General features: G+C 38.9%; 1 protein-coding gene across 2 annotated transcripts in view; it reads right to left on the bottom strand.

Moving 5' to 3' along the window:
* The window catches only part of mtss1 (MTSS I-BAR domain containing 1), a 45814-nt gene that overhangs the window by 14063 nt on the left and 15919 nt on the right, over positions 1 to 15832 (bottom strand). For both annotated transcript variants that reach the window (XM_026347595.1, XM_026347596.1), the window contains exons 3-6: positions 14461 to 14534; positions 1385 to 1469; positions 472 to 563; positions 311 to 385 (exon numbers count right to left, since the gene is read on the bottom strand). In XM_026347595.1, coding sequence (XP_026203380.1) covers positions 311 to 385; positions 472 to 563; positions 1385 to 1469; positions 14461 to 14534 — 326 coding nt within the window. The remainder of the gene's footprint in view (positions 1 to 310; positions 386 to 471; positions 564 to 1384; positions 1470 to 14460; positions 14535 to 15832) is intronic.

Below are 15832 nucleotides of genomic sequence, written 5' to 3'. Positions count from 1 at the left end.
GGAGGCAGAGCATGACGTAACAGCAGAGATCTGAAAACACTTAACTCAGCACAATAAGGGCAGGATCAAACAGGCTCCTCGTGTTTACTGTGGAGGATTTTCTCATTCTGAGGAGGATGGTTTTCATATTTAGCAGGTGGCTCCATTACTCTGAGGCAAACAAGCTCAGATTTCTCTGCAGCTTCACCACTAATGTGCAACTTTCTTTTTGATTTTGACTGCTAAAATAATTTGACTGATAATTTTATGTGGCGGTGTTCATCTCATTGCTGCTGGATGTGAGAAAACAATGCTGGAGCCGTCTTCTTACCTTTCTTCACTTTCTTCTGCAGTTTGATGGTGTCTGATGATTTCTTCTTTATGTCTGCTCTGGCTTTCTTATACTCTGAAAACAGAATATATGCAGAGAGTGAGGGAGAGTTGGTGTCTGTGTGCAGGTGAGTGTGCACGTCTGTTAGCATGTTACCTCACCTTTGGCATGATCTTTGTCTAGCTGACTGGCGACTTTCTTCCACTCTTCCATCTTCAACTCCAGTGGAGTGATGAGACTTTCTGAGAGAGCTCTGAAAGTGGGGAAAAACTCACTCAATCATTATGATTCACCTTTTTCTTGAATGAATCCCATAAGGTAAAGTATAATGTTAACTACTAAAGAGTCTGGGGCAGGTTTAGTTAGTAAAATACTTTTCTTTTCATGGTGCATTCATGTTGGACTCAAACAAAAGATGTCCGGATCCAGAATCCTGAATACGTGGCCATTCGTGTGTAATCACCTCATAATACAAAATAAACTGTTGTGTTTTCTGTAGCTTACAAAGATCTTTTTATATCTACACGTGGAGGCTGCCATGTTTAGAATGCATAAACCAAACACTGGCTCTAGAAAGGAAATTGCATTTTGCCTGAATTTAGTGGCAGTCATCACAGACACTGCAGGCTTGAGTAGTGAGAGGTGATCAAAGGGTTGAATTCTGCAATCTCACCACAAGATGCAAAAATTTATATATTTAACAATATTTGCATCATTTAGTTCCTCGGTAATACAGAGTTTCGGATAATGTAAGATATCCGATATGAAATGACTCAGGTCAGTACTAAAAAATTAAATCAGGACATCCCTAACCTACATTGTGTGCGCGTCATCTGACTGACAGCTTTTCTAAGGAGAGCAAACAGTAATAACAGAGAAACGACAAATGAAAGACAACTAGAACGTCTCCTTCTGTCACATACACACTTTCTGGTTCAATGCACATATGAGCATTTGTTAGTTGACAATAATTATTGTGTCTAGTTCCCACGCTGTCAAATAAAAAGGTATCATCACACCTTCACCCGTCCTCCCTTTGTAATAAATAACACGTTATTCTACTGTGTGTCTTACGTGGTGAATAGTTTGAGTTTGGACTCAATGCTGCGGTGTCTCATACACATCCTGGTTAGCGCTGAGCCGATCTCCTTCGTGGCACCTGGAATAAAAAAAACAACACATTTAGATGAGTTTTATTCTGCCAATTAGTAAAAATAAATATTTTTTCCAAGTAAAGCTCAGTGTGGAGCCCTGAAACTAGAAAGTGTTTGTGTAATACAAAATTGCACCCAAACGAAGTGACTGGTGCTTCATGATGTGGTATTAAAAAGGAGTGTGGTGTCGCCACTTCATCAGCCAAATGGGTTTTCAAGTAGTAATGAACCAAATGAGAAAACAAGTGGCATAAAGGATTAAGATCTAACAAAGAGTGTTGTTATGTGTGTTGAAATAACGGGTGTGTGTCTTATTTTGTGTGAGAATTATGCAAGACAGAGATCACAGCCAACGGCCTCAGTTAATTGGATGTAACAACATTAGATTTCACAAACATTATATTAAGATAAACCAGACCACTTAATAAGACAATGATAAATCATGTGAACCCCACATTCTAGCTCATGATTAAACACATAAACATAACACTTAATGTTAACCAGCCCCATCTCTCATGCACACACACACACACACACACACATTAACACGATTATATTCTAGCAGAGACACACTAAGCTTATCTCCAACTACATGGTGTACTGCACATTTTGAATTGGTGCATCAAACTAAACAGTGAGTCACTCATCATGTTAATGTGACTGTTCTGATATTTTACAAATGACCAGTCAAAGATAAAAGTCTGCTAACTGATTGGTTAGTGACACTGGTTAATAGATTGTTGTCGTTTTGTCCCTTTTAAGACATTTACTGAAATTTAGGGTGAAACGTCAGCAGTTCAATAAAACCAATGTTTTTCTGCTAAAGTGAGAAGCACCAGACAACCAGAGAGTATGGCTGAGCTTAAGTGAGAAAGAAAAGTCCAAAATGTATCTGAACATTGTGTAAATGTGGTCTGCAGCTGCTGGAAGCTTGTTTGAGGTTATTACTGCTAAAGTATGTTCAGTTATTAATCATTTAAATCCACTTTTTCCAAAACTGCTGTGAGTGTTTAACTCATAAAAGATGTGTCATTAGCTTTAGCACCCTGTGTTTGTCTACACCTGTGATGTCAGATTAATGCAGACAAAAAGGTCATTTCATACATTGTTTACAGACGTTTCCTCGCCACCGTAAGCACTAAGAGTTTCATTTAGAGCTGCTGGAAATTTTGTTTTGCCAACTCAACATTTATTCAGATCTGTGCAACATTTGGAAGGAAATATAAATGTTGACACAGACGGTGAATGAAGGAAAGAGCAGCATCACTTCCACAGTGGGCCCTCTGTCATCTTTAAACACAGAAAGGCATCCAAGCTCCTTATAATGGTTTCTTTGTGGCACCCGGTCTCTATGTGGACATGACACTTCCTCTTAAAACTGACCTCTGGTTACTCGCACACTAACACAAACTCCACACAGACATGTACCATGTGCTGCTGTTGGTGTTTTTCACAGGATTGCAAATTGCTCAAATAGTTAAAGCATTTTAATGAATATAAGACAAAAAGACAGACCAGTTCTATGGTACTTTTCTGTGATATTATGAAAAAAAAAAAAAGGCTGTAATTAAGTAATTAAATGTTTTCATTATTAATTTATCAGTCTAAAGTTTTTTTTTATTAATTAGTCAACAGTCCAAAGATTCCCACTTATTAAAATACCGGTAATAATAAAAATAAAAATATTAAAATTTAACAAGCTATAAACTAATTTATTTTACTTAAAACAAGTCAAAACAATAAAGACTAAAGTTCTCACTATTAAAAGCAATTCATTTAATGATCATTGCAGCTCAAATGCCAACATCTGCTGCACTCGGTTATTAGTTTTATAGCATAAACTGAATTTACTTGTGTATTTTTAACTGTTGGTCAGACAAAACATATTCAGGAAGCATAGCTCTTAGATTTGAACTATACAAAACAATGATAAAAGAACGTTTCCGGACTGTGTTTTTTTTTTTTTTTTTCCTGTGTGTTGAAGCACACTGACAGCACAGTGCAAGAAAGAGGCGGGCACATAGAACAATGCTCCTTTTCCAGCACAAACTGTCTGAATTTAACAAATACTCAAATATTTAGCAGTGGAAACCACTTCAGATTTAATGGACAAACTCTCCTTTCATCTACTCTGCTAATTTCTCAACGTGCACTTGTTATAATGCACATGAACACTAACAAATGGAAGATGGGAGCCAACCAGGTTACTTAAATGCATGCAAATGCAGTTAATCTGTACTCCATTTCTGTTTGTATATTTCTATATTTCTAAGACTAAACAACAAATAAAGAAAATAGACTCAAGATTTGATACTGTCTGTAATTTAAATGTTCATACTGAGTCAAACATACAGTCACATTAATGTCATCCCACTCAGCTTTATACTGTGATGGAACAAAGTGACACAGCAGATTTTCACTGAAGTGTCTGCGAGATCACACTGACTCTATTCACGTCATTTGAATATCTAAATCTGAGAGCTGCAAGGAAAAAGGCACACACACACACACAACGCTGAGTCACGGCTGAGTTACATAAAATAAAGAACAATCACAGTGAAAGATCAGGTGTGTGTTCTTCCAACAGCTCCAGTATGAACAGAAAGTGTCTGAGTGAAACTTGGCCTGGCACTAACTGTACACAGTCATTTCAAGCTTTCATTCCTTCCATCTCACTCTCCTCCTGTGTGTTTACCGAGCAGCAATGCTTCATATGCTTCTCCTTTTCTTTGCTTTGCTCCTACAAAAACTCATCCATCCCTCCATCTGCCTCCATTTCCTATGCACCTTTCTCCCAGTATCCTCCACGAGTCCTCCACCTTCTTCTCCAGGTTTATTTCCCTTTTCCTATCCTCTTGTTTTGCTGTCTAATAAACAAAACATTAATTATCAGCTTCACACAAGCAATCACGCAGAAATGTGGCTGAGGGTGGGCAGATGGACACACACACACACACACACACACACACACATCCATGCACACATAGCGAGGCATGAGGAATTGGTTAATCGTTAAGGTGTGGCTAGGTGTGTTCACTTTATTTGCCTTTTCCTCCCTGTTGCACTTCAGCTCTGAGCTCGGAGAACATGATGTGTTGGCTTAAAAACTTCCCAATGTTGTTGTCAGAGGTTAAAAACAAGTCTCACCTTATAGAGTTTATAGTTCTTTGACATGTTACGTTTTTACATAACATTTACATTTAATTGGTTCATTCTCAACATTTCTATGATCCACACGCATTCGCTGCTCGATGTTGGTGTGAACACTGAGTCATAACACAACACAATGTGCATACCAACGTTTTAAAGTGATACTATGAGAATGCTGCGTTAGTTGGTCATATTAGTATCACAGACAAAAGTCTGGTATGCTGTCAGAATATCTCAAATTGAGACTTACACAACTGTACATCCAAATGAACTAAAACACTTTAATTGAAGGTCAAAATGAAAGTGGATGCAGCTGAAACAGAGGAAACGCTTGCTGGTTTAAAGCTGAACCTGGAGGTGGTCATTTACTTTTTCATTTTCAAACAGCACAGTGAAATTAAATCACTATAATCAAATCACTAAATTGCTAAAAGTGCTATGATTATTTTTTAAAAATACAAATAAAGCCCCCAATTTACCTTTAATTTAAAAGGTTTAACAGTATGTGATGGTGCATGATGTTTCATTCAAATGCAGTCTAGTGTCATTTGGTTATCTCAACAGGTTTATTACTGCTTCATTGTGACATTTCACTATGAGGAAATATTTATCAGATACACTGACAACCGTATAATAAGTCAAAGATATTTCACATGTACACTGTCACAGCCCTGTCTTAAGGTGTAAACATTCACTAGGGAACACATGGGTTACAACACATGTGACAGTATGTGTGTATACATGTGTGCGTCAGTGTGTTGCAGCCAGGTGCTAAAGACTGTAGGCGTTTGCTGCGTTTGTGTTCAGACATGTTTAATGGACCTCAGAGTGTAATGGGGATGACTTCAGAGGAAAATGTAACCTGACAAGATCAGACTCAGTGTGGGAGTGAGTTTGTTTTTGATTCTGGCTTTAATATGCTGTTGAATCATGACTTTGAATGAGCTTAATAAGGGATCTATTAGAGTTTGCAAGTACCGAACCAAAGTGATATTTGATAGGAAAGCGTTTTGAGTGTAGAGTTTCTAAAAAATACACAGCATAGTCAAAAGTACGAGCATGAAACAAAGATCTTGTTGTATTCAGTGTCTCATGTAAAACAATGAATATTCTTGATACCACCTGTAGATCAGCGGTAAAGTATAAAGCAGAAATACAGATCACATCAGCTTTGTGATCATGGGCAGCATTTCATAAGACTGTACACAGGCTCCATACACAGCTTGTGCTCAAAATACAAACAACACAGGAACCCACTCACCAAAACATCACTACACAGCATGACTAGTGGTGAAAACTCCACAGGGTACATTTAATCTGCTGCTATAAACAGTCTCTGCTCTTCTGAGAACACCTTTTAGAAGACTGTGGAACCTGCTGCAAGGATTTGCTTCCATTAAGCCTCGAAGGCATTAGTGAGGTCCAGCATTGATGTTGTGTGATAAGGTCTGGCTCCCGGCTGGTATTCCAGATCCCAAAGATGACGATTAAGTTTGGGGTCAGGACTGTGTGCAGGCATGTCAAATTCTACTACACTAAACTAAGCTCACCATTTGTTTATGGGTTCAGCTTTGTGAACAGGGGCAATGTCATGCTGCTTTCAGTCACAAATGCATATTAAAAAATAAATAAATCAGATTTCACTGTTTTGGTCAATCATCCTTTAAGTGAACTAGGAAATGGTCACAAGAAAAGTTAATACAGATTGTGTCTGTTACTTCTGCTGTTTTGCGACATTGCATAAAATACCATGCATAAAATGTCAAATAAGAATGATGAGTACGAGTAAATCTGTCATAACTTCTAAAGGTAGAAAAAAAAGGAGGAAAATATAAATCTGCTACAGTCGTTTATATTTTTCCCTCTATTTTCCACAGACACTCCAGCAGAGAGACAGACAGAGAACTGTTCACCCACCTAAACCCAGATTTTCCAGTATCACTCCCCCTCTTCAACACTCATAACGTGGTCCTTTGAGAAAGGTCTATGAGAGTGTGTATGTAGGCATTAAAACCTGTTGTTTTCTCTGCTCTCAGGTTTTTCCATGAAACAACTAGGTTTCTGTTTTCTCTTTTCCTCTGAATCTACTGCATGAACTCTGTTGTCATTCTGCATGTGATGGTCAGTAGACAAACTGCTGTCCAACTCTCAAGCTAGACTGAAATTCTGCAAGTAAATTTTAAAACATGCAAAGTGAAATTCATGACCAAGTAATGTTTTAAAAGGACACTCACACTAAATTAGTTTTGCACCGTAAGCATCACCACATAGCTCTCTAACCAATACGAACAGGGTATGTAGAGACACAGAGCCTTTAGCTCAGCTACAACACAGTTACCCACTCAGTAGAGAGTCGCAGTTTGACAATAGAGAGTCTTTACCTGCATCTAGTCTCTGTTCCATTAGCGTCAGCAACTGAATGCAAACCCCAGTTAAACTTTGCTTATAGAGTTCTTCATATAAGTCTGTTCCTCAAATTTCTTTCAATAATCCAAAAGCAGCATAATCCAACAGCTGCCATAAAATCAAACTAGCAGCTAGCAGAGCAGCTATAAACCCCATTCATCTGTCCTGTTGTTACTACAGACAGTCGAATCACTGTTAGATTCCTCCTCGTGTGTCGAACTGTGATATTTAGCCCCAAACGCATGAGGTTTTTAAAGACTGCTAAAAAACTAATTAGATAAATAAGATGTCTTTTAAAAAACCTAGCATACTTATCCCAGCACTTATGTTAGTAAGTTACACAAAGCACCATTATATAAAAGGTTGTGTGTCAAGGCTGGATGTTTAGTTTAGTCTTAATGGGATTTTGAGCTTTTCTTACTTATAGAACAAATGTTCCAGCTATAGCTCGTGATTGTAGCTCTGACAACAACTTCAATGTCAATGCTACAATAATGTACACATACAAATACAAATGGCTGCATCAGATCTTTCATCAACGTGTTGTTCTGGGTGTTAAGCACATAATTTACATCCTGTGCTCCAATTGGACAGTTTTCGAACACATCTTCCAATGCACTATGTTAACCTACATTTGCATTTTCAGCCTTTCCCAACTTTCCCTTGCAGTGTAGCTTTCTGCAGGCAGTGCAAAGCTGCATTTAAAGTGCACTGAAAGCCATACTGAATCCATATGTGTGAAGGGGCGTTTCCCCATATCGCCTGTTGTTGCTCTTTCACTTACAGTATCTACTGCAGTTTTCCTGCATCAAAAGTAAAGTGGTCACCAAGACAACAAGTACAGTGTGGAACAGTAACACTGCCCAACTCAGCCACCCACTCTGTGATCCAGTTATTGATTAAAGGACCCGTTGACCGGTCAATCAGGATGGAACAAACTGTCTCCTAACCTCTGCAATCCTTCAGCAAACGCACACAGAACGCTGACCCCAGGAAACCTCCGTTACAGCCAGAAAGTCCTCAGTCAGCCGTCTTGTGATCTGGGTGTACATGTATATACGTGTGTGTGTGTTTGCGTGTGCGTGCACGCTTTAAAAGCCCCATGACGCCAAAGACGTCAACAGTTCCTCGGTTACTGGGGAAACCAGTCATGTGGAATCACCAGAAAAGAGAGGAGAAGAACCTGCTTTCAAACGTCAGCAGATTGTGACAAAATTAATGCCAAGTTTTAGCCATCATGCTGCTTTTATTAGCATAATAATTCATGCTGATATTATTACAGTCAGTGCTCTAGAGTTACAGAAATTATTAATTCAAGAAGAGAGTCCTCACTGCTTTCTCTTGGACATGAAATGCATTTCATAAGCAAAGCCTGCATCGGCGTATTATGTCTATCAGTTACAGATAAATTCTTATTCCAAGGAGGTTACTTCCGTTAAGGGGCGGTTTTCCTCTCCAGTGTCACCTAGTGCTTGCTCATTGTTGATTGTTCATTGGGATTGTGACCTTACACTGTGAAGTGCCTTGAAATGACTTTAGTTGTGATTTGGTGCTATATAAATAAACTGAACTGAATTTAACTCTGGTCAGACTTCCTTTGAGCTTGTCGTCTGTGACATCATTTTGGTCCTGTCCTCTAATATAAGACTATTCTAAAAAAATTATTTCCAACAAATGCAATGCCCCAGGTCATTAAATCAACTTGTTCCATGTGTAGGTTATGTGCTTTTAATTTAAAAGTTTGAACACTAAATGATGGAATTTAGATATTCTGATACATTAGATATATTTCTGTCATATAAAAGATGTGATTCAATTTGATGTAAATTCAATCTGATATAAACCAACACACAAACACAGTCAGAACAGAGCTGACATCATCCAGAGCAAAGCAGGGAGACCAAGTGACGCCTTGCAAATTCTATTTAGGGACACTCTGATCGATCAGGTGCCAATCTGGAAATCAATCCCTCCACAAGTGGTCTTAAAGGCCCCAAAACATATTTTCTTAATAAGCGTCTCGACATTAACTCACTGTTAGCACACAAAAACAGTTTTGTTTTATTCACTTTAGAGATTTATGTATTTCTTGGTTGTTTGTATTCATTTTCACTATTTTAAAGTGGAAGGAGCCAAGTCAGTTCATATTTCTGTGCACTAATCATTATTTAACAATATATTAATCATGTGACACTGTGGGGTTGTTTGGTCAATCAAATGTGATCCAACCACACTCACATAGTCCTGATGACGCCCAGTTATTCAGTGTCAGTGTATTTTACAATACTTTTGCCTGTTTAAAGGAATAACATTTGAATATGTGGTGGTTTTGATTTAATTTTACACATGGAAAAGATATGAGGAAAAGTAATATATCAGTATTTCCCGACATTTGCTCAGGACCAAGTAGGTTGTTAAATCCTGTTTCTGTCGCTTCTTATGGACCAATAGTGTGCAATGGAAAAAAAACGTCTAGACTTATGTTGTGTTTCTTCCAAAATGTCACTGTAAGAAATGAGAAGTTAAACAATCCCATGTCCCAATGTTAACTTTATGAGACTAAGATCGTTTGAGTTTGTCATTCTTAGGTCATCACAGCCAACTGGTTCTGTCGTATAATAACAAAAGTCACCTCATAATGATTTTTTATCTCATTAAAAGTAAAATATATTATAATATATAAATATATTATTATCAATGCTACTGCTTTTGACAGTTTTCTTTCTTGTGTGCAATGTATGTACACAAAGTTCTCACATTTTAGTTCTGCCCAGATGTACAACAACTATTTTAAACAGTACTGTGCAAATGATTTAAGCACATTAGATTATTTTCCATGACGTAATGCCAGCAGAGAACACAATTATTTTCACAGACAAAAAGAACAAGGAGTCCAACAACAGATAGTACAGTGCCCAAAGAGCCCTGATACCAACATTACAGACAGTTTGAAATTAAATGAAGACAAAGAAGACACCAAGTCAGACGAAATCCACTGAAGAACTGTGGCAAGCTCTACAAGAAGCTTTACAGCACACACTTCGCCGTTCTGTTCCTTATACACCGATATTAACAGTCGATGCTAGTCACTGTCTTAAATTTAGCTGACACTGAAATCATTTTCAACATATTCCTACATAAAGAAAAACAACTTTGTGTATGCATGAGGCTGAGATGCCTTTCACCAAGGCGCCCTTTCTCTGCCTATCCAGGTAAACAATTTTGAACACAGCATTTTACAGAAAGGTGACAACATGGGCGTTAGGATGGTAACCAACAACAGACCTACCAGACCGGTTCTAGCACACACACAGTCCCCTGCAGCTGTTATGAGGGGCTGAAGAGAGAAAACAATTAGGTGTCTTTACACTGACGGCACTTGTCAGTGCAAAGAGCTTAACAGTATACAACATTTCTGTGTGCATATGCGTGTTACAGTAGTTACAGAGGTAACTACAGTAGTGGCATCCTTTAAAGTCAGTTGGTCCATTCCTTTTTCCTCTCTCTCTCTCACATGCTGTAGAAGACATATTGAAGGAGAGAGAGAGAACAGACAAGGACACAGCTGTCAAATCACACTACACAGGTGTAAACAAACACACCTACACACATACATATACAGAAAGAGAGTTTGGTCAATGCATGGTATGTAACGGCTGCATTCACTTTAAACTGATAGATGACAACAGTCCTGTATCCACTGAATAGTCAAACTCGTCTCAAGATGGTTCTTGGTCTTAATCGAATATTAAGGTGTCTATATGTACATGACAAAAGGTCCCGCTGTAACTGTTGTTGTTGTTCTGAGCACAAGTTACGCTGAGACTCATATGAAACTCCCACAGTCCTACTAATTAAGTCAGCTTCTTTTAAAGAAACTGTGTTCTGATGACAAATCTCTCTTTTTTTTTACCCTTGAACAAAAACTCCTTCCCAAGCCGTGGTGGAGGGTACCTTCTACACAGTTTGCCAATAAAGCCGATTCTGATTCTTTGAAGAAATGTCGCCAGTATTTGTCTCTATTTTGTTTTGTTTGAGTTTAAGACTGTAGACTCTAGAAATGACTGAAGCAGCAGCACGGAAAGACCTGCAGCTGCTATCTTGAGTTCTCTGATGACAGTAATGGTCACAAGTCATTAGATGACAATCTTGCCCATCCCACATGATTTGCAAGATAATGTCTTGTGATGAGAATGTGGCACGAGTTTCTTTATTTCATATCTTTCTACGCAGAGCTATGAGAAACATCCACAGAGGGCAGGTGGGGAGATACAGAGCCTTGCCTGAGCATGTGTTGACAAGGGAGGACACACTAGAGGCAGAAGGATTTGAGCTTGTGACTTTTCTGTGACCCAAACTGAGACATGAGACTTTACTGACAGGTGACTTCTACAAGGCTTACCACATTTTAGCAACACGCACAAAGTAAATACAGTATTCTGATATGAGGCAGTGTGCACATGTTAACAGAATGACACACAGGCAAAGATGAACACGTGTTGTAAGTGCTGACAGTGCTGTGTGTGACAACATCTCCAAAAAGTTCTCCTCTTGCTGTTGAACTGTGCTGTATGTCTTGTGTTGTGGTAGGGATGATGGCGATACCTTATGATACTGTGCTGGTGAAACGTCAGTAGAGATGTTCAGTATTTATGCTTCGGGTGATATCATGAGCTGCAGAATGTGACCTGAAACTGCCTGAAGCTGTTTATCTCTCATTAAACCCTATAATTAAAAGACTTTTATGCATCTTTGATTTGTAGTTGTTCTTAAGTGTTTCACGTTGCTGGAATTAGAAACCTGTATGGCCACTTCAGATACAATTTCATCTGCAGCTTAGAGCAAAATCCATATATTTATATGCTGTCTCTTAACATGTGTTTCCTCTGTTTTGATAAACAAACATGAACACTCAAGACATGACAGAGCAGATCCGCTGAGGCTTCCGTGGAGGGGAGCGGCCATGATTCATCTCCCACACACACACATACACCCACATGTTACTGGATTTCCTTTAAATACCAACTGACTTGTGTGTTACATAATCATATCAGCAGCTGACTGTCTTAACAAAGCCCCAACACACAGGCACTGCAGCTCCAAATACACTGTTATTCCCTGTCCACATCCGTTGTGTATTGTGTTTATAGCCTATTTCAGTTGGTTCATTATGTACACAGACTTAAAACTACAGTGTGTGAGTCTGATAAAACAATGCTGCAACGACCTTCTCCTGTGTTCCTTTCCTCTCTCTCGAGTCCTGTTCATGTGTTCTACCTGTCTTTCTGCCTACAATTTAGAGCTGCATGATTCATTTAATCGCAATGACGATGTCAGTCTGTGCAATTACATTACTGCAATTAAATTAAATACATTAGTACGTTCATAAACACGACAACCTGTTCTTTGTTTCTGTGCTGTTTGCTCATTATTTACAATGATAATAAAGTGATGACCAGACGGTCTCTGTTTAGGAAGTAGAGCCTGTGGCGTTCATGGCTTTCTGGTGTGCAGTGTGGCCTATTTAGCTCCTGTGTCACTGGATTTAGTGACTTTTCAGATGCCCTTTTACTATTAACTACTTTAATTGAGGTGAGTCACTAAAACATGTCAGTGAATGTTCTCACCTTTGGCTGCGACTCCTCCACTGTCTGTGTTCAGTGAGCGTGGGGGAGGGCAGCATCCACAATTCACAGCAATTTAGTGGGAGTTCCCTTTCAGCTGAACAGCTCAGCTCAGCCCAACCCCAGAAAATATAGGAAATGTTTGCCATGCTTTCTGTTGTTGTACTGCACTTCTTCCTACTATTAGTAAATGAAGTAAATATTTTGCATGCTGCATGCATAACTTTAAATCTTAGTTCAAGACTAGGCCAATTCAAAACCAATCCTGTTGTGATCATTAGAAGCACATTCATTCCTGTTGTCTTGAGGACATCATTCATTTTTAGTTTACCATTTAGTTTACTAATGTAACTTATCTTTCTGTGTAGTTTGGTTTTACCACTGTAGTATTTGTTAGGTTTTCTTTCTTATCATTTAGGTATGTGTCTCGTTACATAGATACATTTTCACTCTTTACATTCTTTTGTATTAACATTACTATTTGTGTATTTAGTGTGGTTTATTTTAAGATGTTATGATGTGTTACTGTTATTCTGTTTTAAGGAAGGTGTAGCAAATAGCAAGGAACTACAGATGAAAATCTGTGTTTGGCGATTAAAGAAATGTTCATGAAAGTACATCGAATATTCACAAAGTGACTTTTATATTAGAATGCATTTTAGCTTGGAGCATTTAAGAAACTGCCAATTGAGTTTAAGCAGTTATTAGTGCTGATACTGTGCACACGCAGGAGAATTTTGGGTCTGAAGTGTGCAGCTTTGTGGCAATCTGGGGGCAGCCTTTTCCTTTTCAACAAGACAATAACTACATGCACAAAGGAAGGTCACCCAGAAACAGTTCCTAGTTCAGACTGCACAGAGCCCTGAACCCCACCACATTAAATGTCTTTGTGATGAACACAGACAGTGTCCCAGTGTTAAACATGAGGGCCCGACCTCACTACACTGGTGGCTGAATGGGAGAAAATCCCTGGAGCCAGGTTAAAAAAACAACAAAAAAAAAACAGTCTGTTTACAGGTGTTGCGTTGTATGACTGCATATCTGAAACAAAAGCCTGTTTGAAAATAATAAAAATCTGGGGGTGTGGCAGTACAAAGAAATGAGCTTACCAAACCACTCTAGCTACTCACGTCTGTTTGAGACTAGGTAGCTCCAGGCTACATTAGCAGCTACTAACACACCCCTGCCAAATCGTCAACCAAACTGTTGGTAGTTGAGTTCCATTAGTAGTGATGTAGAAACCAGGCTGGGTAACTTTCCTCTGGCAATCTAACAATGTTAAATCTGCAGAATACCGTCTTAATGTCCATTAAAAAGTGTGACTGTCACATTTAAGTATGTTTGTTTTGGTTATTAAGTGTACCTCTATACTTCACAAACTGATTTTGTGAAACTGCAGAAAAATTAGCCAAAGAAACTTGGAATGAAAACACATCAGACAGACTAAAGTAAAAAAGAAGAGACATGTAATAAAAATTATCTTGGCAATTTTCCTGCCCTATTTCAGCCTCCAGTAGCGCGCTCTTTGTGGTTTCTACATTACATTAAATACACACACAGCGCCTGTTCTACAGAGAGTTAATGGAACTAATCAGCTCCCTCATGATCTCACTCCTTCTAATGAAAAGGGGGAGACAGAGTTCAAGATCACTGAGAAGGAAGGAAGTTACAGACAGATCAAGAGGGAAAACATTTCTCTTACTTACTTGCATGAGGTCATACATTTACATACAAACACAGAGCTGATCTCAAAAATTTCCTCTTGATTCGAACAAAACAAATAAATACAATTTTATGCGCCTGTGCATGTATTTACCTCTGGCCCCAGTCGCCATGTCTGCCACCTTCTGAAATGCATCCAGAAAGGCTCCGATCACCACGATGGTCGTCCTGAATCAAAAGAAAAACACCACACGTAAATTAGCTGAATCCATTAAATATACAAGAAGTAGTCTACTGTTGATAAGTGTCTGACAAATGTGTAGAGGATGAGAAACGCAGTATAGTCCTGGTGATAAGGTCTACTAAAGACTAACATCATGGGTCTCACAGTGAATAAAATGCTGCAGCAGTGTTTTGTCAAGAAGTGAGATCCACTTAATTAGCTGCCACAGTGTCATCTGAACCAACTACTGGAAATAAAGAAAATGCGAGTGATGTCTGTACACACGTTCCGCCTCATCCTGAACGGGAGCCGTTTTATTTCAGTCACTTTTTAAGGAGCATTGACTCTTATAAGCTCTGTGTGGTGGAGGTGGGTGGGTATACAATTGGCACTTCACTAATTTGTCATGCAGGCCTTCTATGAGCCACTCCACAACCCCTCTTACAATATGTAATGATCCACAGTGGAGGGAAAGACTGAGAATCTCTGGTATGACAAAGCTTGTCTGGTTAAAGCAACAACAAAAAACGCAAGAAACGCACTTTAGAAGAAAACCAGCAACATTTTTGTTACATGCAAAAACAACAGAAACTAGTTTCTATGTGACTAATTGTGGTTTCTTAAAAATATAACAAACATGGCTGTTTGTTGGTGGGAAGTCAGTGTGGGGGACACTGGTTTGGATATGACCTGCAGTTTGGATGAGAGTCGGACACATGAAAACCTACAGCAACTAGTACTGCAATGCTGACTCTTGCAGAATAGATGGCTGGTAACAAATATAAGCAATGAGAGTGTTGTTTGCTTATAACTGGGCAGGGTCAACCACAAAAACACAATAGATATGCTCTCCAGTTTAGATCAAAGGAAGCAGAAGCAGGCGGCTCACAGTTTTCAGCAAAAGACACTAACAAACCTATCAAAGGTTTTTAAAAAATGACTTTTATTTTGGAAGCAGGACTGGTGGAGCCAGAAGAGAGCCTAGTCGCTGTGAAAGGTCAGTGTTAGGAGTGCAACTGGAGACCGTCTGACACACACATCACCATCAACCTCAATGGACCTATTGTCTGTGTGTGTGTCCCATTACCAGTCAGGTCTATGTTTCTATAGCTGTGCAGACACACACACACACACACACACACACACACACAGTCATTACCCCCTGAAAACCTAACTACAAAGATCAGATGACACTGCTGTCAATAGTTTGTGTGCATGTGCGTATGTGTGCGTCTCACCACAGTGGAAATTCTATTTCATATTAAGACCAAAGACTTGACTCAAACACAAAGTTTGCACTGTG

The sequence above is a fragment of the Anabas testudineus genome, chromosome 5, assembly GCF_900324465.2.
Source record: "Anabas testudineus chromosome 5, fAnaTes1.2, whole genome shotgun sequence".
NCBI classification, from domain to species: domain Eukaryota; kingdom Metazoa; phylum Chordata; class Actinopteri; order Anabantiformes; family Anabantidae; genus Anabas; species Anabas testudineus.
Note: the sequence above shows the minus strand (reverse complement) of the source record. Positions and strands in the feature narration are given on the sequence as shown.